Source organism: Hemibagrus wyckioides, linkage group LG25 (assembly GCF_019097595.1).
Source record: "Hemibagrus wyckioides isolate EC202008001 linkage group LG25, SWU_Hwy_1.0, whole genome shotgun sequence".
In the NCBI taxonomy this organism is placed as follows: Eukaryota; Metazoa; Chordata; class Actinopteri; order Siluriformes; family Bagridae; genus Hemibagrus; species Hemibagrus wyckioides.
The window spans coordinates 16,548,987-16,575,891 of NC_080734.1; the positions used below are offsets into that span (position 1 = coordinate 16,548,987).

General features: G+C 40.6%; 2 protein-coding genes across 4 annotated transcripts in view; both read right to left on the minus strand.

Moving 5' to 3' along the window:
• Positions 1 to 2,930: 2,930 nt before the first annotated feature.
• Positions 2,931 to 25,094, minus strand: oma1 (OMA1 zinc metallopeptidase). Of its 2 annotated transcripts, XM_058378871.1 has the most exons (8): positions 24,244 to 25,093; positions 20,908 to 21,136; positions 17,532 to 17,705; positions 16,558 to 16,665; positions 14,556 to 14,684; positions 12,131 to 12,205; positions 10,384 to 10,533; positions 2,931 to 3,903 (listed from the first exon to the last, which is right to left on the minus strand). In XM_058378871.1, exons 1-8 carry the CDS (start codon positions 24,597 to 24,599, stop codon positions 3,655 to 3,657), a joined length of 1,470 nt encoding a protein of 489 aa, XP_058234854.1. In that variant the 5' UTR covers positions 24,600 to 25,093; the 3' UTR covers positions 2,931 to 3,654. The 2 variants fall into 2 exon arrangements, with proteins under 2 accessions (XP_058234854.1, XP_058234855.1); XM_058378872.1 differs by lacking the exon at positions 14,556 to 14,684 and having other exon boundaries at positions 24,244 to 25,094.
• Positions 25,095 to 25,678: 584 nt separating this feature from the next.
• Positions 25,679 to 26,905, minus strand: part of mysm1 (Myb-like, SWIRM and MPN domains 1) — a 15,564-nt gene continuing 14,337 nt past the window's right edge. The window contains exon 20 of one of the 2 annotated variants that reach the window (XM_058378870.1): positions 25,679 to 26,905. This exon is cut by the window's right edge and continues 374 nt beyond it. The gene's annotated coding sequence lies outside the window, so the exon portion shown is untranslated. The other variant, XM_058378869.1, reaches the window with a different exon arrangement.

Consider the following 26,905-nt stretch of genomic DNA (forward strand, 5'->3'; position numbering starts at 1 on the left):
TGCCAAGTGCCATTGAATGATGTGCTCTTGGAAAAAAAAATATATATATATATATATATATATATATATATTCCGGGCTGCCCCACATTCCCTCAATTCAGTCTCCTTTAGTCCACACTGGTGTATTCTGGTGTCTGACCCAAGATATGTATTTTTTGTTATTTTGGAACGGTTGAATGGATCCACTGGAGAATATCGCCTTTTTTTTTTTTGTGACAGTGAACAGAAATAATGGGATACATTTTCAACAGCACCAAATAATAATTTGAACCAGGACATCTCACTGTCCTACAAAAAGAAGAAGAAGAAGCAGAAACATGGTTACACAGACACATAGGAGAATAGCTGTCAATTTCTCTGAAATAAACCAAGAAACAGACATCAAGCAGTGCTGAAAAGATGTTCATGTACATGTTCATGGCAAATAAGGAAGGGGGGACAAATTGCAGAGTTAAAAGACAAGCTATGAAACACTGGGCATGGTGCTTGTCTCCTTTCTGACCTTTTTGTTTTAAAAAGGAAAGATTTAATATTCAGGCAAACAGCAGGTGCGTGGGTGAGCTTGTGAAATGAACCGCATAAAAAAAGAGGTTAAGAGATCACCGTAAACAGCATTATGGAAAACTGTCTTGACACCTACACACCGGGACGTGGACCAATCTGCCTGCCTACACGCGGCTTTATTCTGACTTTAATAAAGAATAAGGAAAACGACTGGATGTATACAGAAATGCATCACCCACTCGGATACGCAGGCCGTTTGGTCAGAAATCCCTCGGCGTTCTGCTCTTCCAACATCACATCGGCTTCTGATCCTTTTACACAGCAACATAAAGCGGCTGAGTGCAGAATTCGTTCTTCATACTGCATGGCTGATTTACATCCATCACTCAAACCCAGGACTGGCCACGCAAGTGTGACCGGCCAGTCAGCATCTCTGGGATTGCTTTGATAAAACCAGCAATATCAGAAAAAATCTCAGTATTCCACTACATGCACGTTACAGCTGAACCGCAGGTCTCGAAGCAGGAAGTTTATTGGTCGTATTTTTTAAATCACAGAAAAACAATGGATCTTTTGCAACAGGCCTCTTTTGCGTCAAGTCAAAATGTTGAATTGGTTGAATCCAGGCTGCATTTTTACTTCTATAGATCAATCAGCCATAACATTAAAACATTGGTCATTTCATTACAGTGTCACAAGTATAATAAGGGAGATAATAAGCAGCGGTCAGTTCTTGAAGTTGATGTGATGGAAGCTGGAAAAAGTGTACTTTGATATGGACCAAATCGTGATTTCTATTCGACTGGATCAGAGCATCTCCGAAAGACCAGGTCTTGTGTGGTATTCCTGATATGCAGGGATTAGTACCTAAGAAAAGTGATGAACCAGCAAGAAGGTCATGGGCACCCAAGACACATGTGGAGTGAAGGATAGTCTGTCTGGCAACTGTAGCTGAAAAAGTTCACGCTGATTGATGGAAAGATGTCAGAACACACAAGTGCATCCTTGTACTTGATCAATTTTCCTGCTTCCTGCACATTATCTTCAAGAACTGATTGTCTACTTGATGCCTAATGTATCTCAACCCCTGGGACTGATAACAGGATAATCAAGTTTATTCCCCAAGCTTACATACCTTGTTCCTCAGGCACACATTTCAATACTCGAGCTCAATCAGTCCAGAGACAGCTCTCCTAGAGCGGATCCTTTAGAAATCCAGCTAGCATGAAGCCACTTCTGTAAAATCCAGTCATGTCTGATCTGTGTGATAAACCTCCAAACTACAGTTGACTGCATCCCCTCAACTCTCCAGCCCTACGTCGAAAAATCCACACCTCTTTTTCCAGCTCTCCTCACACTCCCTCCAGGCCTCTTCTCCTCTCCTCTTTCTAATTGACTTGGTGGGTGACAGCTAGCAGCTTGATGTTCTTTACGCAATTTTACAGCTAGTAATGAGTTTCTGCTTCGGCTCTCCTGTGGGACCGGACGGCCCAGGGAGCGTGGTGTGTTGGAAAAGCAAGGAAGCACTTAGGTCGCCATGCTACCAATTTTCACCCAAACACACTGGCCAGATTACAGGCACTGTATATTAGCAGCTGGATCCTGAATGCCAGCAGACGTTGCAGGTCTCCCCCAAGTCCTTCATGATAAGCATCTGTCTACAAGAGAAGCATCAAATATAAAAACAACACTCACTAGAAATGGCATTGATAAAAATGTTTATTGCTTTTTTTTTTTCTTTCACCACAGCTATCACACTATCTCCCGGTACATTCTTATAACAACACACTCTCAGTATATAAGGATTTTACATTTTAATAAGAGATTTTTTTTGCTTTGTTTTAGCTGAATGATATAATTTGATGCCTTTTCTTTTTTAAATGATCTACAATGACAGTGATGAGAAAATCCCTGAGCAAACCATTCCCCTATACACCAGAGGTATATAACTAATACCTATTGGTCCAAACAAAGAATATGAATTTTCTATGAACAATTCCAGACTTGTGATTCATGAATATATTAAAAAAGTCAACATCTATGTAACAAAGGTGACTTTAAACCAAGTGATTAATCCTTGCATTGATTTTTTTTCAGCCAAATGTGAACGTTACTGTATAACGTTTTGGACTCTTGATACAAATGTGGTTTGTCTGAAGGAGACTAAATATTTCTACTATTAATTGGTAAAATAAATCAAAACAACAAACTGCTACTCTACAGCATGTGAGGTCGTGATGCCAAGTTTCGGAACCATTGCTATACATATATATATGTATAACAGGCCATCTTAATGCCGTGTTATACTTTACGTGCGCAAAATGACGCTGCCATTTATCTCTGAGGTCACAGTGGTCACAGTGGTTGTGGTCAGGTTTACCATTTGCGAGACATGATGTCAGCAACAGACTGAACACCTCTTAAGATTTTATTTTTATATTTTTTATTATATTTTTAAAAGTGCTTTTAGAGATTCATAAGGGCTCTGACTTGGGCTTTACAATGGCGTAAACACACACACAGGACATGGAGTTACACTTAAAGCACCACATGTGGATAATCAAATGGTCGAGAGAGAGAGAGAGAGAGAGACCAGTCATATTTGTTAATTACTCTCATATGAAATTTTTAATTATTACCTTTCGATACCTTTGCATAGCGATAACCTGCTGTAATGAATAAGCAAAAACAGGACCCTTTGTGGAAGCAGGCCCTTACAGTACACTCTAACATGTCCTCAGGATACATTCATTACCTACCATGAAGAGCCCGGCGCTAGCACCTGAACATGATCAAAAAGTTGATTCTGGCTAAATTAAAAACATAAAAGTTAATTATAGCTTCATGGGGTTATTATGCTAATTCTAACATTAACGTTAATGAATCCCTCGCAATCGTTACTATCGCTGCCTTGTTCAGAAGATGTTCACATTTATATCTCACAGATTATACATTACAGACTTCACATTTTTTCACAGATAAAAACGCACACGGAGAAAAATCCTGCATGGTTGTCGAGGCTGGCAACATCTGTATATTCGCGTAATGTCAATTACGCTAGTCAATTACGCTGATCGAATAGAGCCATAGTAGCTATCATACATGGCATATCATGTAAAATGACTCTTCTTTCCGTTTAAAACTCTTTACTCAGGGTTCAGTCAAGTCTTCTTTACTGAGCAGAGTCTGCTGTTGAGCTGATAGAGCCAGCACTGCCCCTAACTGAGGCTGGACTCTTTGCTGCGTTCCTTCCGCTCGCACTCTCTCCTTCCACTCTTTGGCTTTGTTTTTTTCTTTCTCCGCGTCCTCGAGCAGCATCCCTGCTATCTTGGAAAAGGCGACCCGGGGATCAGGGTCAGAAAGAGCGGGGCAGCCGCATCTCGCACGGAGCTCTAAAGCCTGCAGCAACAAAAGAAGCGAATTAAACAAGATATGTGTGACTTCTGATCTTACAATCAACAAACTCCTGTGTCGATTACATGGCTTATAGAAGCTTAATGCCAAAATGATTTGTTGGACTGATAAAAGTCAGACAGAACCCACTCAGGTGTAAGGTTGGACAGTCTTCCACGCAAAGCGTTTTTTACCAGCAGCTGATCTCTGACCTCGCTCTGGATCAGAGGCCAGAAGCCGCTATGCAACAGCGATGTAATAAAAGAAATGGTATGCGAGCAAGGCTGTTAGAGTGTGACAACACAGTAAAGCGTAGAGTTTAATAAGGTTTCTCAGCTAAACGCTCAACACGGACGCTTTTGCGGGTCAAATCTTTATTCCGAACAACCTCCGTGGGAGAAAATATCAGATGCAGCTCTCCAGCAAACTCCTTTCATTAGCCAGACAGGGAGACGGATTTAAGGAGCTCACAGATGTTTGAAGATCAGGCCATTAAAAGGAACTCAAGGCACTTGATGAAAGAGTGCTTGTGCAAAGCTTATTGGGTAACATTTACCCAAAGGAGCGCATTAGAGCAGCACATCTTTCTGTGCTTCATCTAGACACGATTAAGGACTGATATAGACCTCTTTCTGGTAAGAAAAAAAATACAATTTATGTACATCTGTAGAAAAGAAATAGAAATTTGTCACATATACATTACAGCACAGTGAAATTCTTTCTTCGCATATCCCATCATTGGAGGTTGGGGTCAAAGCGCAGGGTCAGCCATGATATAGCGCCCCTGGAGCAGAGAGGGTTAAGGGCCTTGCTCAAGGGCCCAACAGTGGCAACTTGGCCTTATATACACCACCGCTGTATATGAAAGAGCAGTAATGCACAGATCAGCAAAAATCACTGTCTATTACAAACTAGTACAGAGGATGTTTCCTGGGAAAAGAAAAGCATAAACATTTACATTTAGGGAATTTAACAAATGTCCTTATCCAGAGCTGCTTACATTTATCTCATTTATAGAACAGAGCACTTGAGGGTTAAGGTCCTTGCTCAAGGGCCCAGGAGTGGCAGCCTCTATTGGTCTAGCAATTTAAACTTACATCAGTAGTCCAACACCTTCACCACTGAGTTACCACTTCCCATAGGCTATTATAAAAGTGGTAGCTCATGGTTAAGGCTCTGGGATGTTGATCGAAAGATTGGGGTTCAAACTGCCACTGTTGGGCCCCTGAGCAAGGCCCTTAACCCTCTGCACCAGAAGCACTGCTGACCCTGTGCTCTTGGGATATGCGAAGAAAGAATTTCACTGTGCTGTAATGTATCTGTGACAATAATAAAGGCATCTTCATCATCTTCTTCTAATGAATATCACAGCATTTGTTTTTTAATGGGATTTAAAAACTATTGACAGAAACGATACTCATGACGACTCACTGTGAGGATCACTAAATCACTATGCAGAAGAGATCTTGCTGAGTGATATACACTTGTCATGAGTACTGAAGGACGAACTGGCACCTGGACCGAGCCTTGATCATCATACCGGACATCATCAGTGCACTAATGTTGTGTATTCTCTGTTCTGGCACCTGGCTGGTGGAATGAGCTTCCTCTAACTTTAAAAGACTTTCTGAAGTATTAAATTAGCACTGAGAACTAAAAACAGACAGACAAGCATACAGACAGACAGACAGACAGACAGGAATACAGATCGATCGATCGATAGATAGATAGATAGATAGATAGATAGATAGATAGATAGATAGATAGATAGATAGATAGATAGATATACAGACAGACAGACAGACAGACAGACAGATAGATAGATAGATAGATAGATAGATAGATAGATAGATAGATAGATAGATAGATAGATAGATAGATAGATAGATAGATAGATAGATAGATAGATAGATAGATAGATAGATAGATAGATAGACAGATTTTTTAGACTGATGGTACTTTTAGACTTTCCCTTGCAGAGTCCATGACCCAGTGAACCAGTATCAGAAAGTATCCACTGATGAAGCACCTCTGTAACTCACTTGGACCTCTGCATACGTGATAAATATAAATGTAAATGAATGAACATAATCCCCAGAGAGAGGGAAAGTGGGGGAAGAGAGAGAGAGTGAAAGAAAGTGGGGGGTGAGAGGATCTGCACTTATCCATCTTCAGACCATGGTAACATTTTACCAGTATAACTCACTTCCTCTTTGACTTCTCTGTAGGTGAGTGCACCCCTGTGAGTGGAGTGCTTTAAAGGTCTGAACATACACAGAGTTAAGAGTCTCACTTTTTTTTAAACCAGAAATGTAACCTTGTGCAAAAGGTCCATGAAACGAGCCACAGCAGAGCAACTGGACTGACTGTTAACTGTGATACTGGTAATTAAGTAGCACATGGCGGGCGTGCCTCTATCAATAAAGGAAAATGAATGGAAAGAGAGTGGGGTCTCTTACAGGACACACTTCCCTGTGGAGTAATGTAGGCACAGTAAGATTGTGAAAGGTTATAAACACACACACACACAAGCTTGATGGACGATTACCATCTTTACCATCTGCTCCCCCTGTGTTTCAGGCACCTCAGTGCCAGTACGCAGACAGGATTCTTTCAGTCAATGCTCAGGTTCACGCTGAAGGTTAAGTAAGCCCCTGTGTGTGACTAATACACACACATACACACACCCACACCCATGCGGCACATTTCCCAGCCACCTCCACCACTTTGCATCGTATATTAAAGAGCCATTTCGTGGAGCCAGTGGCTTGTGACGGGAGAGATAGCAGTGCATGTTCCTGTAAATGAGTGTCCTCCACATTCAACTCACTCATTCGCTCTCTCGCTCACCGGCTTTCTCTTTTTCCCTGCGTCAAACTGAGCTCTTCATCCACAGACACACACATATTGATTCATCAACAGCAAAAGGGAAGGTGTTGGTGGGGATTTCAGGCAGAGCTTGAGATGTGTACATGATTCAAAATGTCTAAAGCCATGCACGTTTCTTGCGTGAGGAATTTCTATTGGGAAGAAATGTAGACTCCATTCCTGCTTTAAAGGGTATAGATCCTGGAGCAATACGCCAAGGCTAGCTGTTCTAACGGAGCCCCGATTTTCAAAGGTATAATATCTTCTTATTTTGAATGTAGCAGTACTTAATTGTCTTTGAAACATGACGTGATTTTTACTCTGAAAATCATATGTTTGTGATATTTATTAAACCACACATGGTCATACTGTATCACTAGACAGTTCCACATAGTTGCCTGACAGACAAGTAGGTGCTAAGGATATTAATTAGCATCTATCGTAGACAGACAATGTTTTCTAATCCAGAAACATGCAGAGTGATGAAAATTAGTCTCGTGCCAGAATGGAATATCATCATTTACAGCTCTTCACATCCAGGTTACCATCCTTCTAAACCCTGCCTTTAACATTTCACACTTGCAGTTTAGATGCAGGGTTTTCACTTGGCAATATGAAACTCTGCATTGAACATTCTGATGCCAAACATGTACAGTGTGAAATAATGAGGTGATAGAATGTTATGACTCGATGCTTAGCATCAGACACCCAATCAGAAACTGAGCACTGTGTGCCTCAAATCATGAAAAACCAAGACATAGCGACATTTAACTAAAACAGCTTGGTATCGTTAGGCGGCAAAACATCAAAGTGACCGCTTTTCACGTCCGGTCACCCCCGCCCTGTGTGGGGCTCGAACCCGGACCTCCGTGGTGGTGTGTGCGCCGGCACTCCATGGAGACAGACCCATACCCAGGATTCTAAGAAGCACAGCTTTTCTTCACGCAGACAGACAGACATGGGGAAGAGTAACATAACACTAACCAAACTGAAACAAACAGACCGACGAAGACAGGTACACAAGGATCCCTATTTATAGGGCTAGACATTAAGGTAAATGGGAAACAACAGGAAGGAGAACAATGGGAAAGGCGTGGCACAAAATACACACAAAAAAGCAGGCTTCCGAATGTTCACCTGCCAGCGCCCTCTCCAGGCCTGGCAGGGAACTGTCCAGCTGTTTCTGACACCGCTCTAGCAAGGGGCATCATGGTGGATATCACCAAACACCTGGTCAACTATACGACACACTTAAAATATCTGTATATAAGATCACAATAACTGCTTGTGCGCAGAACGACGATGTAAAAGTGAGACAAGTCATTATTTAAATCAGTCACGTACGTGTATTTATCTAATCATGGTTGTTGATGCTGCAAAAATGCAAACAAGAAGAAGGTTTAGGGATATGTCAGATTATTAAGAGCCAGTATTAATGGTTAACCCTGGGTAAAGTATGAGCAGTGTGAAACATTAAACACCATAACCCAGGATTCGGAGTTTACAGTGACTCAGGATTAACTATCTGAAGCATGAAAAGCCGTTTGTGTGTATGGTGCCTCATCCCAAAATCTTAGCAGCAGCAATGTACTGTTTCCACATGCACCCAAAACACTGAACTGGCAGCACACTGAAGCATCCACTTGCCTGGAGGTCTAAAGCTAAATAAATTTATTGCTGCAGTGCCCTTTTCTGCCACTCCAGCTCACTGTTGGTTTTCTTTGACACACCCCTCTGATCATGAATATTCAGGAAGCAGAGTCGGAATGTTTATTAAATATTCATTATCTTGATATTAGCTTTCTCAGCGAAAGGTGAAGCATTATTTATTGCCATGCAGGCATGAGTTGTGCTGTACGGTGATTGAGCTCCACGGGCCACGCACAGCGAGTTATTTTAATGAATCTCACACATGATGGGATTTTAAGCAGGGTCCTAAAGTAGTCGTCACCACGGAAACCACACTAGCTCCAGATTTTACAGTCGGTCAAAGCTGATGCAAGTCCAGAATTTCATTTGATTTGATGTTGTTTCCTGCAAAGCCACGGTCCTAAGTAGCATGTGCTGTATAGGCTAGAAGAACTAAAAACTTGTGCATTCTGACCAGCAACATGACTGACAGACAACTCTAAGCAAATATTAGTGAGCCACTAGATTTTTTTTATCCTGTTTACCGAGCCCGGGGCTCCATGGAAACTAGAGTTTTTCCCTCTGAGCTGATTTTTTCACAGCCAGACATTGAGGAGAACTTTGCCTGCTTTTGCAGTCGATTTTATTAAAAGTGTGGCCTGAAATGTCTGAATACTTAATACGTATTTTTAGAGCAAACATCGTTCTTATGCTCTTCTTATTTTAACCGATGATATAAAGATATCATCATTTACTTTGAAGATAACTTTGTGAGTAAAAAAAATATTTTATAAAATTTACTGCCCCTAGAATGCTATGTAAAAACAGAAATATTTAGAATTTCCTAAAGCCCTGAGTGTCTGTTTTCATATCAGCCATTAAGCACTATTCATCAAGACATTGAATGCTGGATATGGACAGGGAAAAGTTCTATTTGTTGCCCTCATTTCTGAAACACGTTAATGGAATGGCTGAGTAGTGATTTCATCACGTCTTGTTCTTGGAACCACACCAGTCAATCTGAGAACGCCTCCACTGATCCCTCAGTGATTACAGCCGTTCTCATGTGTCATTAAGCAAAGCTCTGAGGAAGTCCTGTGCAAACTCCAAGTGAATAATTTAGCCTCTAACAAAGCACAAAGCCCTGAGTTGACGAGCTGGAACCTGCACCCTTATGGGTGTGTGTGTGTGTGTGTGCGCATGTTTGAACACTAGCGGCTACACAACAGCAGGATGGTCTCCAGACGTCTTGTTAGTCTGGGTCCAGTCTGGAAATCTCAGACAGGCCTGGAAGCTCCGCACTGACTGTTCTAAGTATTTGATATCTCCAAGTTATGTTGCATTTGTATTATACATAAAAGCCGACATCATCTGGAGATCGCCGTCAAAAGACAATTTAAATGTCAGCTCGAGCGGGTTGGCTGGAGTGTTTGCTAAGACTCAGGAAGTCTTAGAGACAAGCAAGGCAATTTTAAAGGTGCTAGATTACTTGAATTGGTATTACACAAGAATTTGTGTGTAGGACGAAAGCAGTAGAAAAGAAATGGATTGAGATATTGTTGCTAACATTTAACCCAGTGGTTCTCATTCATATTGTAGAACTGACAGGAAAATAAATCCGATGAGACCCCCAACACCACCCCCAAAATATGGACTGCTGTCATAAACTTTATTCAGAAAATTAAAATAATATTTTCAGATCTTTCTCTTCCTGAGCATCAACACAACACATTAAACATGAGGGATGTTTGGTGCTTGGACCCCTAAATATAATTCATTGAATATTAATGTGTCATGATCTTCATCACTGTAACCAAATATTTGGTTATGTTTCACAGACCCCACTTTTTAAATCTAATTAAATCAAAGAAGGCATGGTCTTTACTTGATGAAGGAACTGAATCTGGGTAGACGTGCATGTTTGTGTGTACTATAGTAGCGTGAGCTGTGTGATAGTGCAGAGAGACACGTGGGTTTGTGTGGGGATACCTCAGGGACGAGGTGGTCAAGGTGTGTGATACGACTGCGGTGGGAGGGGTGGGTGGAAAACCACTCGGGTATAGAGGACTCTTCATGTAATTGATTGGATAACTCCATCTTCTGCCAAAACACAGGTCCGGCTCTCACATCCACACATGCCTGGGAAAAGGAGGGAGAGACAGAGAGAGAAAAAGAGAGAAAGAGGGAGACAGAAATAATTGCTTGTAAATACTGTTTAATCCCACTGCAAGCCATTCCCAACAGGAAGCTTATTTTCGAGGTCAGATATTTTCTTTAATGAATAAGAAATGTCTATGAATATGCAGATTGGACACACCCCTAACCCTACACTTACCCACCCCTTCCTACATGATTTTCACTATTCTCACTACAACACTTGCACCAGTGACCATCAAAGAGAGCTATGGGCTGTAGAAAAGCTGGCCAGTGCTGTAGCCAATATTGACATACATTTATTTATAAAATATGTGTATAGTGCTGTAGTAAGGAATGGCATCATAATAGAAATATTCTACGTTCTCCAGGAATTCAGAAAAGCTTATGAATACTGTCATAACATACAAAAAGACTTCTACAGGATTTGCCAGAGAAGACACAATAAATGAAAATGTAAACAGAAAAATGGATAAAAAGACAAAAGCAACGTTTCATGGTGCACATTTGCATATTATAGCATGACAGACGGAAATAATATTTGCCTGACATGTTTAATACTTTAATTCTCATATTCTACAATGAGATTTTCCTGTATCCATCTGAAAACACATACTTTTTCAGTTAAAGCATGTTTTATAAAGTCTGAGGTAAGCTACTTTTTTAACCGAAAGCAACAGCGACATTTAATAAGAACTGTATTTATCTCATGCCGGACTAATATATTTACGACAAATTATATACTTAACAAGATTACAAAATTGTACTGTAACTGTATAGTAGTTGCACTGCACTGTAACTGCATTGTAATGATATTGTACAGTAATTGTAGACCTGAAAATCTTTACAGGAGATGGCCATAAATGCAGATTCTCCAAAGAAAAATAAATAAATAAAACAAAAATATTGTTATCTTTTGCATCAAAAAAAGGATCATCTGTTCATTCCTGTGAGTTGTGTGTAAGTGAATTATGCTTATAAAATAATGGGACAACACTTTAATAAGACAGTTCTTACGCACGAAGCGGATGTGTTATCAGTATGAACAGACACAAGGACTTTTTCAATACAAGGACGGAATAAAACTGGGTCTTGTTAGTGGATCGAAGTTATCGCCTTTCTGATCGGTGACACCTCCCTGGGTTGTGTGTAATGTTACACACTCTGTGTAGACTGGACTGACCTTCACCCTCGGTGTGCAAGTGTGCTTTTCTTCAGTCTCACATCAATTCACACATCTTCCAGCGCACACTCGCTGCCCTTTTGTAGGAAGAAAAAAAAAATCTAGCCATCTATCTGCTTGAGGGCTGGGACTTATGAGATGGCACAGTGTGAACTACAGGATACGCTACTTTACTCAGTCTTGTGTGTGTGTGTGTGTGTGTGTGAGAACACTGCCATCTAATGCACACTGTGGATATGGTTTTCATCATAAATCCACTAAACAACACTCTCCTGTCCTTCCTGATAAGGATTATAGTATTTTCTGCATTATGATCCAACAAACCTTTATCTAAACTGTAGAAGTAAATGATGTAAACAGTAAACAGTTTGGATTCTTTATTGTTGATGTGTGACGTACCTTCGCTGCCAGCTGCAGTCCAACCTGATCAGCCTCTGCTTCTAGTTTCCGACTGTAAGGCCTGTTGAACAAGAGCTACAACAGAGCATTCAGTCAATACACCAGTGATACTGTCCAAACATGTGCATGACCTGGTGTTAGCTTTCTTGTCGCCGTTGCATCAGTCAGCTTTCCGCAGGAAGGAATTAGTGCAGTAATGAACGCTGACCTATTAGTTCCCTGGTTGCAGAAAGGACATCATCAACATTTACATTATTTACTGTCCAAATGAGGTTGAGGTTCCCTTCTGAGCCTGGTTCCTCTCGGGGTTTCTTCCTCAGATCATCTCAGGGAGTTTTTCCCTGCCACCGGCTTGCTCATTAGGGATAAATGATGGGGATTAATAGTAACTTTACTTTAAACTTTATCATTTCTATACTTCTGTAAAGCTACTGTCCAATGTTAAATACATTTAATTGAATTGTTATGGTCAATGTTTATTCAGGTTATGTTTAGTGTTAAATTCTAGATTATTTAAATTCCATTTATTTCTTTTTGTTGAGACTTTTCTGACACCATCATCTGATGATAACGGTTTAAATTGTAAAGTGTATTATCTCTAAATTATATTGATTTTACCGTTCACTATAAAGTAAAAGATATTTTCCATTCTATAAGTAAGTATAGAAGATATTTTAATTAAACAACAGCAGGTCCTGGCAGTGGGACGTTTATTTAAGCAGAATAGGAAAGCAAAGTTTAAGGGAAATAAAAAGTCATAAAGAAAAAGGACGAGAATAAAAAAAGAGAAAGAACCCAACAAAACCGTCACAGAAGAGCTAGTGTATTATAAGTGTAGAACAAAAGGGTTCAATAAAACCTAAAGTGACTTAGATTGCAATTAAAACTTCAATTAAAACACCCCGTGACTTACTATTATGACTGTAGTGCAATCTTCCGGCCATGTTTCCATTTAAAACCTAGAGATTTACTAGCACCACAGGCTTTCTTATATAAAACACAAAGCATGCTGGGCAAAAGAAAAGCTCACTCTGCAGACTGTTGGCTTTTCAGTAGCACCCAAATACACTATATTGCCAAAAGTATTCGCTCACCCATCCAAATAATCAGAATCAGGTGTTCCAATCACTTCCATGGCCACAGGTGTATAAAATCAAGCACCTAGGCATGCAGACTGTTTTTACAAACATTTGTGAAAGAACGGGTCGCTCTCAGGAGCTCAGTGAATTCCAGCGTGGAACTGTGATAGGATGCCACCTGTGCAACAAATCCAGTCGTGAAATTTCCTCGCTCCTAAATATTCCACAGTCAACTGTCAGCTGTATTATAAGAACGTGGAAGTGTTTCGGAACGACAGCAACTCAGCCACGAAGTGGTAGGCCACGTAAACTGACGGAGCGGGGTCAGCGGATGCTGAGGCGCATAGTGCGAAGAGGTCGCCAACTTTCTGCAGAGTCAATCGCTACAGACCTCCAAACTTCATGTGGCCTTCAGATTAGCTCAAGAACAGTGCGCAGAGAGCTTCATGGAATGGGTTTCCATGGCCGAGCAGCTGCATCCAAGCCATACATCACCAAGTGCAATGCAAAGCGTCGGATGCAGTGGTGTAAAGCACGCCGCCACTGGACTCTAGAGCAGTGGAGACGCGTTCTCTGGAGTGACGAATCGCGCTTCTCCATCTGGCAATCTGATGGACGAGTCTGGGTTTGGCGGTTGCCAGGAGAACGGTACTTGTCTGACTGCATTGTGCCAAGTGTAAAGTTTGGTGGAGGGGGGATTATGGTGTGGGGTTGTTTTTCAGGAGCTGGGCTTGGCCCCTTAGTTCCAGTGAAAGGAACTCTGAAAGCTTCAGCATACCAAGACATTTTGGACAATTCCATGCTCCCAACTTTGTGGGAACAGTTTGGAGCTGGCCCCTTCCTCTTCCAACATGACTGTGCACCAGTGCACAAAGCAAGGTCCATAAAGACATGGATGACAGAGTCTGGTGTGGATGAACTTGACTGGCCTGCACAGAGTCCTGACCTCAACCCGATAGAACACCTTTGGGATGAATTAGAGCGGAGACTGAGAGCCAGGCCTTCTCGTCCAACATCAGTGTGCGACCTCACAAATGCACTTCTGGAAGAATGGTCAAAAATTCCCATAAACACACTCCTAAACCTTGTGGACAGCCTTCCCAGAAGAGTTGAAGCTGTTATAGCTGCAAAGGGTGGACTGACGTCATATTGAACCCTATGGATTAGGAATGGGATGTCACTTAAGTTCATATGCGAGTCAAGGCAGGTGAGCGAATACTTTTGGCAATATAGTGTATTTCTAAGTGTGACTGACTTTAATTGAACATAAAATGAAATCATGCATTGTAATAACGACCTTTGTTTCCGTGGATGTGTGAGGATGTTGAACTGCCAGACGGTCTCACCTCAACTAGTTTGCCTTGTGTCCACTGACCCAACAAAGCGAGACTGTCTCGAGGACAGATCGCCCAAATCATTGTCAACAGGACCATAGATAACAAATCCAGCACATGGGACAAACTAGCCTGCTCTGCCTGAGAGAGAGAGAGAGAGAAAGAGAGACAGACAGACAGACAGAGGTGGAAAATGAAGACACGAGGGACAGGGAGAAAAGGGGGAAGATAGGCAGATAGATAGAGAGAGAGAGGGAGAGGGAAATAAAGAGACAGACAAAGGTGGAAAAGGAAGACATAAGAAGGAAGAGAGAGAAAAGGAGGATGATAGATAGATAGATAGATAGATAGATAGATAGATAGATAGATAGATAGATAGATAGATAGATAGATAGAGAGAGAGAGAGAGAGACAGACAGACAGACAGACAGAGGCAGAAAAGGAGACACAGGGGGAGAAAGGGAGACATGGGGAGAGAGAGAGAGAGAGAGAGAGACAGAGAGAGAGACAGAGAGACAGAGAGAGACAGAGAGAGAGAGAGAGAGAGAGAGACATACAGACAAACAAGACAAACAAACCAAGGGAGACAGAGAGAGAGGAGACACAGTGAGAGATGGGGGGGGGAGAAAAAGAGAAAATGAGAGAGAAACAGAGAGAAATAAGTACTGTTAATTGCTTATCATCCATTTTTTTGACAAATCAGAGTTATGTGTGAAAACAAAAACCCCAATCCCACATCAACACATTCATTCATTCATTCATCAGATTCATCACACAACTAAAACGTGCTTATGCAAATGAAACGAGTGGAACGTTGTGACTATCAGCCCGCTTTCCGCGAGTGCCTTGGCGAACTGCGTTAGCGAAATGTGCCGCAATGCAGATGGCATCAGAAACTTTATATTACCTGCAGGACTCGTCAGAACAATTCCGTTCCAACAGCCTGTCGCATCGGAGAGCAAACGAGGCTCTCTTCCCTCTCGCTCTAATATCAGCCACTCGTTTCAGTCCTAGCAGCCTGGCAGTCAGAGTCCTTAAAATGCACTTCACTCATTCATTCATTCTCAACTGTGTCTCAGTGCAGATAAACATGACACTCGTCTAATAAAAATCCACTCTCTCTTTCTGCCATCCCTCCCTCCCTCTCTCTCTCTCACACACACACACACACACAGCCCGGAGGTAAACATTTAATAGAGACAGATAAAGATCTGGAGTCTTCATTTGACTGACAAGCCTATAACGCACTGGCACTCGTCACTGGAATAACAAATGAAAATTGTAATAGGATTTTTTTGTGGACTAACTGTGCTGGTTTGACATGAGACACTGTTTTTCCATGCAGGTGCTGAGAAAGTGTCAAATAATGAACTGCAGAAGGTTATGCATACCTCTGAGGTGTGTGAACAAGAGCAGAGCAAAAAATGAAGACTTCTGGTTTTCTAAAGTAATCAATTTTAAAGGGATTGTCCAGGTATACAATTACCCAGACTAGTTACTTGCGTGAACGTCTTTCAGAAAACAATAAGTTACTGTGGAAAAAAGAAAAAAGAAAAAAGAAAAACTCTAAGCAAATATATTTCTGTTATATCATCTTTGATTCTCAGGCTGATGTTGATTATCTTGGCTTCTCCATTATTTAACTCCACAGCATGGGCCGCGCTAAGCCATGCCGCGTTTGTTCACAATTCTGCCTACGGTCTAATCACGACGCATGATGCAACAGCTCTGAAACGTTATAACTGCACCCCTAAACACACTTAACGCGTTTTAGAGAGGACGCTCGCTTCGTTTCAATTTAGTGCTGATGCGGAGATGAAAGCGGAGCATGATGTGAGCAAAAGAGAGATAAACAGGCCGTTTAAAAGCGCGATGAAGGGTGTTTTTCTTCCCAAACAGAATTCAGCGCGACAGCAAGGAGGATGATAGGATGCTAATGCGTCGCCCGCAACGTACTACACAACAGGATTACTCTAAATCAGCCTACATGAAGGCACGGAGGTGTGGCACTTACGGCGTGACCGATCAGAGCGTGGGCCATCTCATGCCCCAGGACAAAAGCCAGCTGATGGATGTCTCCAACTGCCTCCAGCATTCCTGTAAAGACAAATATCATCCCATTCTGTTGCACACACACACACACACACACACAATCTTTATCTCATAATCTTTCTGAAGATCTTCCAGTAGCTAGAATTTGTCTTAACAGAAGAATAGATAGATAATATCTCTATAATCTATAAGAGATAGATAGATAGATAGATAGATAGATAGATAGATAGATAGATAGATAGATAGATAGATAGATAGATAGATAGATATACTATATATTAGATTGTTGTTTTTTTTCTTACTTCCACTGCTGTATAAACTTTAATTTCCCCTAAGAGGGATTAATAAAGGTACATCTTATCTCATCTCATTATAATGTAACTAAAGCTACAGCGCTATAAGTCATAAGACGTGAAACCTCCAGTGATTAACAAGGAAAAAGCCTGCGAGTGTTATGTAATATCTGATTTGCTGTTTTCCAATGTTCACTTCATCAGAACTAAAAACACCACACTGCTGCCATTACCCTGCATGTAGGTCTGTGTTTGCTGAACAGAGAGAGAGAGAGAGAAAGAAAGAAAGAAAGAAAGAAAGAAAGAAAGAGAGAGAGAGAGAGAGAGAGAGAGAGGCAGAAAGGGAGACAGAGAGAGAGAGAGAGAGAGAGAGAGAGAGAGAGGCAGAAAGGGAGACAGAGAGAGAGAGAGAGAGAGAGAGAGAGAGAGAGAGAGAGAGAATGCATGCACAAATGAGCAAACTAAATTGTCTATCTGGTCATATCCAAGTTAAATCGAAAGCCCAGTTCATGTAAGAGTACTCCATGTGAGAATCTCTACAGCACCAGATGTAAATATCTCTCATGACTGGAGACACTGAACATTCCTGAATCATTTGGATTCAACCCAAATAAACATTCCTTTAATCTCCTGAGTCACTTACAGGCATGACGTAAGCGTTGATGGTGGAGTCCTCGATCACGTGAACAGTCCAGGGAACAGAATTCATCCCTTCAATATCCTGGTTTCTATTGACCAAGTGCTGGACCACTTGCGTAACCACCTGATGCCTGGGGTCAAAATCGGGGATCAACGACTTCTCATGTTCTTCTAAGCACTGGTTAGGGGTAAAAACAAACAAACAAATATAACAGAACATTGTAGCATGAATTCAGGCTACAATTCATAAGTATATGGTGATTAATCAGAAAACACGTGAGTGACCGGTCTACAGAGACTTGGTGAACAATGTTTTTGAACATGGATGAGGTCCACAGTGATATGAGGTTCAAAACCACATAATAAGAAGGAAATTTATGTGGGTAAAAAAATACTTGTGATGATGACCAGGCCAGAAAAAAATCCCGGTTATCAACTGGAGGATTCAGGGCTGGCATGGAAAACACACTTAAATCTATTTTTCTGATTATTAACACTGGATAGAGTGCCGTCTGGATAATGGCCACTGAAACCCGTGCTCAACATTTCGAGTAGGCTTGATTGACAATGGCTATTCAGCTGGATGATGGAAATGCTAGAAAGCTTTTCATGCTTTTTCATTAAAAAAAAAAACACTCGTCTCTCTGTGCGGGAACCATGGTGCCAGCAATGTTACAAGCAGCACTCGGATTAGGTCTTTGTTTAAACCCACAGGCTACATATATTAATAAAAGTAGCGCTGGTGTAGTAGAATTAGTAGCAGTATTATTAGTCGTAGTAGTAGTAGTAGTAATAATAGAAGTTAAATAGTTGCATAGTAGGAGCTGAAGCTGAGGTTAAATATTAGTGGCAGTAATAGTAGTACATTAGTAGAAGTAGTAGCAAGGGACGTTATGTACAAGTGGCAGTAATAGAAGTGATGTATACTATAACAGCAGGATTCGTAACAGTAGTAGTGGTGGGGAACTACCAGTAGCAGTAATACTGGAGTAGAAGTAATAGAGGTTAGGTAGTTGCAGTAGTAGTAGAAGTTAGTAGGCAGTAACAGTACTGTAATATAGCAGTAGTAGTAATATAGTAGTAGTACAAGCAGCAATAATAGAAGTAGTAATACTGCAATAATACTGAAGTAGTGGAGGCAGTAACAGTACTGTAGTACGGTAGAAGCAGCAGCAGCAGTAGGAGTAGTAGTAGTAGTAGTAGTAGTGGTATAGCAGTAGTAATATGGTAGTAATAGTGGCGGCAGCAGTAATAGAAGTAGTAATACTGAAGTACTAGATGCAGTAACAGTAGTGTAGTTTAGTAGAAGCAGCAGCAGCAGTAGTAGTAGTAGCAGTAGTAGTAGTAATAGTAGTAGCAGTAGTAGTAGTAATAGTAGTAGTAGTGGTATAGCAGTAGTAATATAGTAGTAATAGTGGCGGCAGCAGTAATAGAAGTAGTAATACTGAAGTACTAGATGCAGTAACAGTAGTGTAGTTTAGTAGAAGCAGCAGCAGCAGTAGTAGTAGTAGCAGTAGTAGTAGTAATAGTAGTAGCAGTAGTAGTAGTAATAGTAGTAGTAGTGGTATAGCAGTAGTAATATAGTAGTAATAGTGGCGGCAGCAGTAATAGAAGTAGTAATACTGAAGTACTAGATGCAGTAACAGTAGTGTAGTTTAGTAGAAGCAGCAGTAGTAGTAGTAGCAGTAGTAGTAGCAGTAGTAGTAGTAATAGTAGTAGCAGTAGTAGTAGTAATAGTAGTAGCAGTAGTAGTAGTAATAGTAGTAGTAGTGGTATAGCAGTAGTAATATAGTAGTAATAGTGGCGGCAGCAGTAATAGAAGTAGTAATACTGAAGTACTAGAGGCAGTAACAGTAGTGTAGTTTAGTAGAAGCAGCAGTAGCAGCAGCAGTAGCAGCAGCAGTAGTAGTAGCAGTAGTAGTAGCAGTAGTGGTATAGCAGTAGTAATATAGTAGTAGAAGCAGCAGCAGTAATAGAAGTAGTAATAGAGGAGTAGTAATAGAGCAGTAAAGTAGCAGCAGCAATAATAGAAGTAGTATTACTGCAATAACACGTAAGTACTAGAGGCAGTAACAGTACTGTAGTTTAGTAGACGCAGCAGCAGGAGTAGTAGTAGTAGTAGTTGTTGTATAGCAAGAGTAATATAGTAGTAATAGTGGCAGCAGCAGTGATAGAAGTAGTAATACTGCAATAATACTGAAGTACTAGAGGCAGTAACAGTACTGTAGTATGGTAGAAACAGCAGCAGCAGTAGCAGTAGTAGTAGTGGTATAGCAGTAGTAATATAGAAGTAGCAGTAGCAGTAATAGAAGTAGGAATACAGCGATAATATTTAACTAGTAGTGGCAGTAAGAGTAGTAAAAAGGTAGAAGTAGCAGTAGCAGTAGTAGAGGTAGTAACAGTACTGTGGTATAGCAGATTTGTGGTATAGCAGTAGTAATATAGTAGTAGTAGTACTGGGAGCAGCAGTAATAGAAGTAGTAACAGTAGTAGCAGAAATTAAGTACTAGTGGCAGTAAGAGTAGTAAAGAGGTAGAAGTATCAGTAGCGGTAATAGCAACAGTGCTAACAGAAGTTGTAGTATAGTTTAGTAATATAGTAGTAGTAGCAGCACCAACAGCAGCAGTAGTACTGGTATATATATATATATATATATAGTAGTAGTACTTAAATACTAGCAGTAAAAACAGTATTATAGTAGAAGTAGTAGCAGCAGCAGTAGTAGTAGTAGTAGAAGTAGCAGTAGTAATAGATGTTTAGTAGCACCAGCACTAGTAATAATAGTGCTATATCAGTAGTAGCAGTAGTAGTACTTAAGTAATAGTGTGGTATGTGATAGCTTGCCACCCAGTAGTAGGGATGTGGTAGTGGTTAAGGTGTTGGACTACTGATTGGAAGGTTGTGAGCTTGAATCCCCAAACTGCCAATGCTGGGCCCCTGAGCAAGGCCCTTAACCCTCAATCGCTCAGTTAAAAATGTAAGTCGCTCTGGGTAAGGGTGTATGCCAAATGCCGGAAATGTAAATGTAGTAGTGTAAGTAATAGTAGCATACTAGTAGTAGCAGTTGCAGTAGCAGTATAAACAGTAGAAGCAACAGTATTAATAGAAGTAGTAGTAGCAGCAGCATAATAATAGTAGTAATAGTAGTATAACAGTAAGTCTATAGCTGATATTTACAGCATTTGGCAGACACCCTTATCCAGTGTGACTTAAATTTATCTCATTTTATACAAGTGAGCAATTGAGGGTTAAGGGCCTCACTCAGGGGCCCAGCGATGGCAACTTGGTGATTCTGGGATTCAACCTCACAACTTTCTGTTCTGTAGACCAACCCCTTAATCACTGAGCTACCACATCCCCAATTAAGAGAAGACTGGTACCATTTCTGAAGCATGCTTGGTCAGTTCAATAAAGGTCTCCTTGCTGAAAACCAGTAACCGGGTTCTTCCAGTCACGGGACTCTCTTCCATGTAGGTAAAAAAGAAGAGCGACATGAAGAGCAGGAGCCCCGTGCCAAGTCCTGTCAGACGCCATCGCCGCTGCCACGCCCACTCACGCAAGAGCTGCTTCTTATTGGCTGGCAAAGCTTTCCACCATTTCCTGATACTTCTACAAGCAGAGAGAGAGAGAGACAGAGAGAGAGAGACAGAGAGAGAGAGAGAGACTTCAGTCAGGAGACATGAGTATGCAGCATCACTGGTGAAAAATTCCCACTTTAGGAAGATAAACTGGTGCTACATAGATGTTACTATCATTTATAACCACTTCTTATCAACACTTATTATTAACTAGTTCAACTAGTTGGCCAAAGATTTTTTCAAAGATTAGCTAACTTTAGCTAGAAGATAGCATTGCAATGGAGCACTAACTAGTATATTTCTAAAATCTACCATGAGGTGGTTGTTCCTTTTTTAATACTCTGTTATATTTGTTATAGATATTCTCTTTAAATATGTCCCTTGTTTCAAATCTGTCTGCTAAGAAAGACTGCTATGCTAACTGGGAATCTAGCCTAATAATACACAGATGCTAACGTTTCCATGTCTCATGAGATGTGAAAAAGCCTTGGTTTATGGCTCTGACTTTGTCAAGCGGTAATGTATGGCTATAACACTTTAAGGTCATAGTCAAGATATTACTATAACTGTTTAATATTTGTAATATTGTAAAAAAAACAAAACAATAGACAATAACCTGATGAAACAGCTGGGGTTATGATGCCATTTGCATCTCGGTGCTAACCAAATGTCATGGGTTTAACCTCCACATGCAAAGCTTCGTGGGCTAGTGTGTATTTTTCTTCTAAGCTATACAGTAAACCTGAGAGTGGATTCAGTCAACCGTAGCTCCTGAAGCTCAACTTATTCCATTTCCAACATTGCAGGCTCAGTTCCTTCATGCTGAGGCAAATGTATTTCATCCTCGAAGTGACATGAACTATTTTAAAAATGCACGAATACAATTCCATGAACGTTATTAATGCCTGATGTTGTCGTATTTTTGGATTACTGTGTTACAGCTACAGCGGGCAGAATTCTAACGTCAAAAATGTCATTATTATTGAGTCAAAAGAGAAAACTACTGGATAACAGCTTCTCCCAGAGCCATAGGCATCAGGTAAAGGAAACCTTGTCCATTGAGCTAGCTCACTATCCAGCAACTATCAGCTTCAGAGATAAATAGAGCCTCAACAACAACAAAAACAACAACCTGAGCATCAAGATTCACTGATGGAGTCCTGAAGCTTTTCCAGAGCTTGATGTCAGACTGAAACAGCAGCGATTATCATTAAAACGAAATAAATGAACAATAAATAAATAATGTTAATTTTGTCGTCACACAATGGCGTGAAGTTTAGCTTAGTCGTGTTGCTTGATACTGTGGGAGGTTTCATCATACTAAACTGAGAGCATAATGACCTGTATTTCAGTGTTTAATACTATAAAAAATATTACCGGTCAAGTCAGCTATAATGTTAACCTGTCTAACGTTAATGATCTTAATGTTAATGTTACTCGAAGACTAATATAATCAGTTTCCACACTGACACACACTGATCTACAGCAGTCAATCAACAGACCATGAAATCAGACTGTTGTTGGTTAAACACGCACCACCGCTCCCAGCTTTTAATATTGATCATTATTCAAATAAAAGCAGACTCCTGTTCTGTCATGCAGCAAATATCAGCTGGCGTTTGACTCTCACATCAGTTTTTTTTGTATTTTGTGTTGTGAGTATAGAATATTTCGTTTATATTAAATTATATTTATTTCTCTTGTAATCTGAAGCAGTCCCTGGCAAAATGATTATCTTATCTTATAAATCCAGCCTGCTACAAAACAGAGATTCAGAAATAAATGTATATAGTATGTGTAGCACTGAGTGTCAGTGTCATATAGAAAAATGTACAGTAGCTCCATAACATATGCTTGTTCTTATAATGTAAAAATCTGTATTTATTTAAGAATAATAACCGAGTTTGCAGCTGAAGACTGGGGGAAAATAGTGCAGACATAACATCCGTTATCGAAACTGAAAGTGACAAGGTTGTATTTTACATGCCACCATTTTTTCATAGCAACCCTAAATAACCATTAATTAGGGACAAGTCCTGTTTCTCTTCTTCTTCTTTTTCTTTTTTAACAGTCCCAAAAAAACAGGAAGTAGGCAACTGAAAAACCACATCGAGTTCAACAGAGGCACAGAACCGTCACAGAATGACCTGTCCGCATATTTTGCTTTCGCTTTTTGCCTGAAAGGATCCACATCGACTTGCAGAAAAAAACAAATGTGGAAATTTAAGTGACAGAAACGTATAACATGCTCATGTTCTCCTGATGACCAGTAACCTGGATCTGGAACCTGATCTTCACACAAAAAGCCACACTTTCTACAGTAGTTCTATTATTTACTTCTAAAGAGAGTTTTTAAAAAGGAGAGCATTTTAATAGCACCTATAACATAGATGATAACAAAAACACGTGTCTCATGCACATTATACATATTATACATACATTATATGTAACAATAAACAGTTAAACGTATGATGTGTAGTTCAATAATTAACTAAACATTATACTCATTGTATGAGAGAACTTAAAATAATCAACTTCAGGTGATGAGTAAGCATGCTCTGCTGATAGATAGATAGATAGATAGATAGATAGATATAGATAGATAGATAGATAGATAGATAGATAGATAGATAGATAGATAGATAGATAGATAGATAGATAGACAGACAGACAGACAGACACTTTATTCATCCCAATGGGAAATTTACATAGTAAATATATCTTATAGCCACATCACACATTTACATTTCTGGCATTTGGCAGACGTCCTTATCCAGAGTGACTTTCAATTTTTATCTCATTTTACACAACTAAGCAATTAAGGGTTAAGGGCCTTGTTCAGGGGCCCAGCAGCAGCTTTGTGGACCTGGGATTTGAACTCACAGCGTTCTGATCAGACATCCAACACATTAACCACTGAGCTGTACCACATCCATACCACATAGTCACACCACCCAGACTTCTCCTATTATCCAATAACATCAGTCCTTGTCATGTTTAATTCCTGATATTGATGCTGAATAAGAAACCTGACATGATACTTACATTTTTTATCTTATTAATTACATGTGGTTTGGTCCATCTTCCCTACTGGTGGTGCAGATTTCACCCATGTAAGGGGTGTGTAAGGTGCCTCACCTGCCCAGGATGATGGCTATGATCTTCTGCAGAGGTTTGACCAGCAGCCACAGCAGTGGAGCAGGCGGCGCGCGGAGTCCAGATGTGGTGTGAAACTTCTTCACAGGACAGAAGCGGACAGGAGGAAGATGTGGGACTGGAGAGCAGACTGGAGCAGAGGAAAAGAGTCTTGGCAAAATAGTGCCGTGACAAACAGAAGAACGACGCGAACAAAACGATGCAGTCGAGCGTGAATCAGACGAGATGGACCCTGGACTTCTCGAGGTCCAGCCATGAAGAGGTTGTTTCTGATACAATCGGGTGAAGGTGGGTGAAGAAGGAGTTGTTCGACAAAAACGAATGTAAAATAAAAACATTTCTGCTGTAAACACTCTACACGCCCCCAGTTATCAAACTTGTGCGATAAGTCATTAATTAAGTAATTATAGCAGCGCTACATCCATGCACTCAGCAGCACATCCAGCATGTCGTTTGGTTCCGGAGAAAACATCAGCGCTTATTTGTGACCATATTAGAGGAAGTTAGGTGCGGTTTAGTTTCGAAAGTTTGTATATTTGTAACTTTCGCTAGAAATAAATGGGAGGTTTAAGTTGGTGGAGTTTTCGTTGTTGTAGCCGGACACACTTCGCTAAGGAACAGAGGACAACCAGCTTAGTCGAACTTGACAGACTCACTGGACATTATCCCGGTCATGTCAAGTCGGAGTGTTACTTATAAAACATTTATTCTGAGTTTAGTTTCACTAAAGTGTCATTTCACTCGCCTGTTTTGACGATTGAGTCTGACCAACCTTGTCGAGAGTCGAGTGTTACATTCAAAACGGTCCACTCTTCAACAGCGCGTGTGGATATGGTTCCACTATATCGCCAAAAGTTTTGGGACGTCTGCCTTTACAAGCACATGAATGTAATATGGAGTTGTCCCCGCCCTTTGCAGTCTTCTGGGAAGGCTTTCCACAAGGTGTTTATGGGAATGTTTGACCATTCCTTTCTAGAAGCACATTTGTGAGGTCAGGTGATGTTGTGGACTAGAAGATCTGGCTCACAGACTCCACTCTAATTCATTGTTGGGTTGAGGTCAGGACTCTGTGAAGTTCCTCCACACCAAACTCACTCCTCCATGTCTTTAAGGACCTTGCTTTGTGCACTGGTGTGCAGTCATGTTGGAACAGGAAGGGGTCATCCCCAAACTGTTCCCACAATGTTGGGAGCATGAAATTGTCCAGAATGTCTTGGTGTGCCAAAGCATTAAGAGTTCCTTTCACTGGAACTAAGGGGCCAAGAACAACCCCTGAATTCATTGATTTGGAGGGGTGTCCCAAAACTTTGGGCATGATGGTGTATTTTGGTCAGAATAAATAATAATTCCATGAAGAGCAATCACCACATTTATAGAATTTCCCAAATGGACACGAGAATGTAGTTACAACAGTGTTTTTAATTATGGAAGCAGAATGACACATTTTTTGTTTGTTTCGTTTCTGGTCATCAGATGAAAAACTCTTAGGCCATGAAAAGAAACGACCTAACTACAAAATAATTAATTTATTAAAAAACAATAAAGTGTTCCACAATCATTATTGAAGAGACCCAGACCACTCAACGCTTTCCAACATTAAAGAAAATAAAACGGGTATACTTCAAGTACGGTTATTTGCTGCTTATACTGTATAATACAGAGAACTACACTCACTGAGCACTTTATTAGGAACACCTGTAGACCTGCTTCCTGATATTACTGATTATCAAATCATGTGGCCAATTTCCTGAATCCATGGAGCCAACCTGCCTTGTATCAACAGTCCAAGCTGGTGTAAAGGTGTGAGGAATGTTTTCTCGGCACAATTTGGGCCATTTAATCCTCATTAATCATCACTTGAACGTCACAGCATTTGATTTTTTTTGAGTATTGGTGATGACCATATGCATCATGACCACAATTTACCATCTCTCAAACTGGTTTCATGAACATGAGTTCAGTGGTCTTCCCAGTCACCGGATCTGGATCCGGTGGAACACCTTCGGAATGTGGAGATTAGAGGAGATTTACAGCATGAAAGTGCAACTGAGAAATTGTGTGATGCAATTATAAGCAACATTACTATAATGAAGTACATTCCTAATGAAGTGCCCAGTCAGTGTAATGTCCAGATTTGATTTAATATATAACAAGGTTTCAGAAACACTAAAGAGATCCTATTGGATGAGTCTTTGTTTGTTAAAAGCTACAATGCTGAAAATGACACTGATCATTGAGAACATGAGAGAGAGAGAGAAAGAAAACAGAGAGAAAACAGAGAGACAGAACAGAGAGAGAGAGAAAAGAGAGAGAGAGAAAACAGAGGAGAGAGACAAAGAGAGAGAAAACAGAGAGAGCAAGAGAGACAAAGAGAGAGAGAGAGAGAGACAAAGAGAGAGAGAGAGAGAGAGAGACAAAGAGAGAGACAGAGAGAGAGAAAACAGAGAGAGAGAGCAAGTACAAAACTCTCTCAGCTAGTTAACACACTATACTTGGTTAACACTGACTAGTTTTAAGTGCATCTGCATTGTTCCAATGAGATTTAGAAACGTGAGGTACAGTATTGGCAAATGATTATTGGTCCTACTACAAAAAACAGCTGAATTACATCACTATCAGCAAGAACAGGAGCACTCCTTAATAA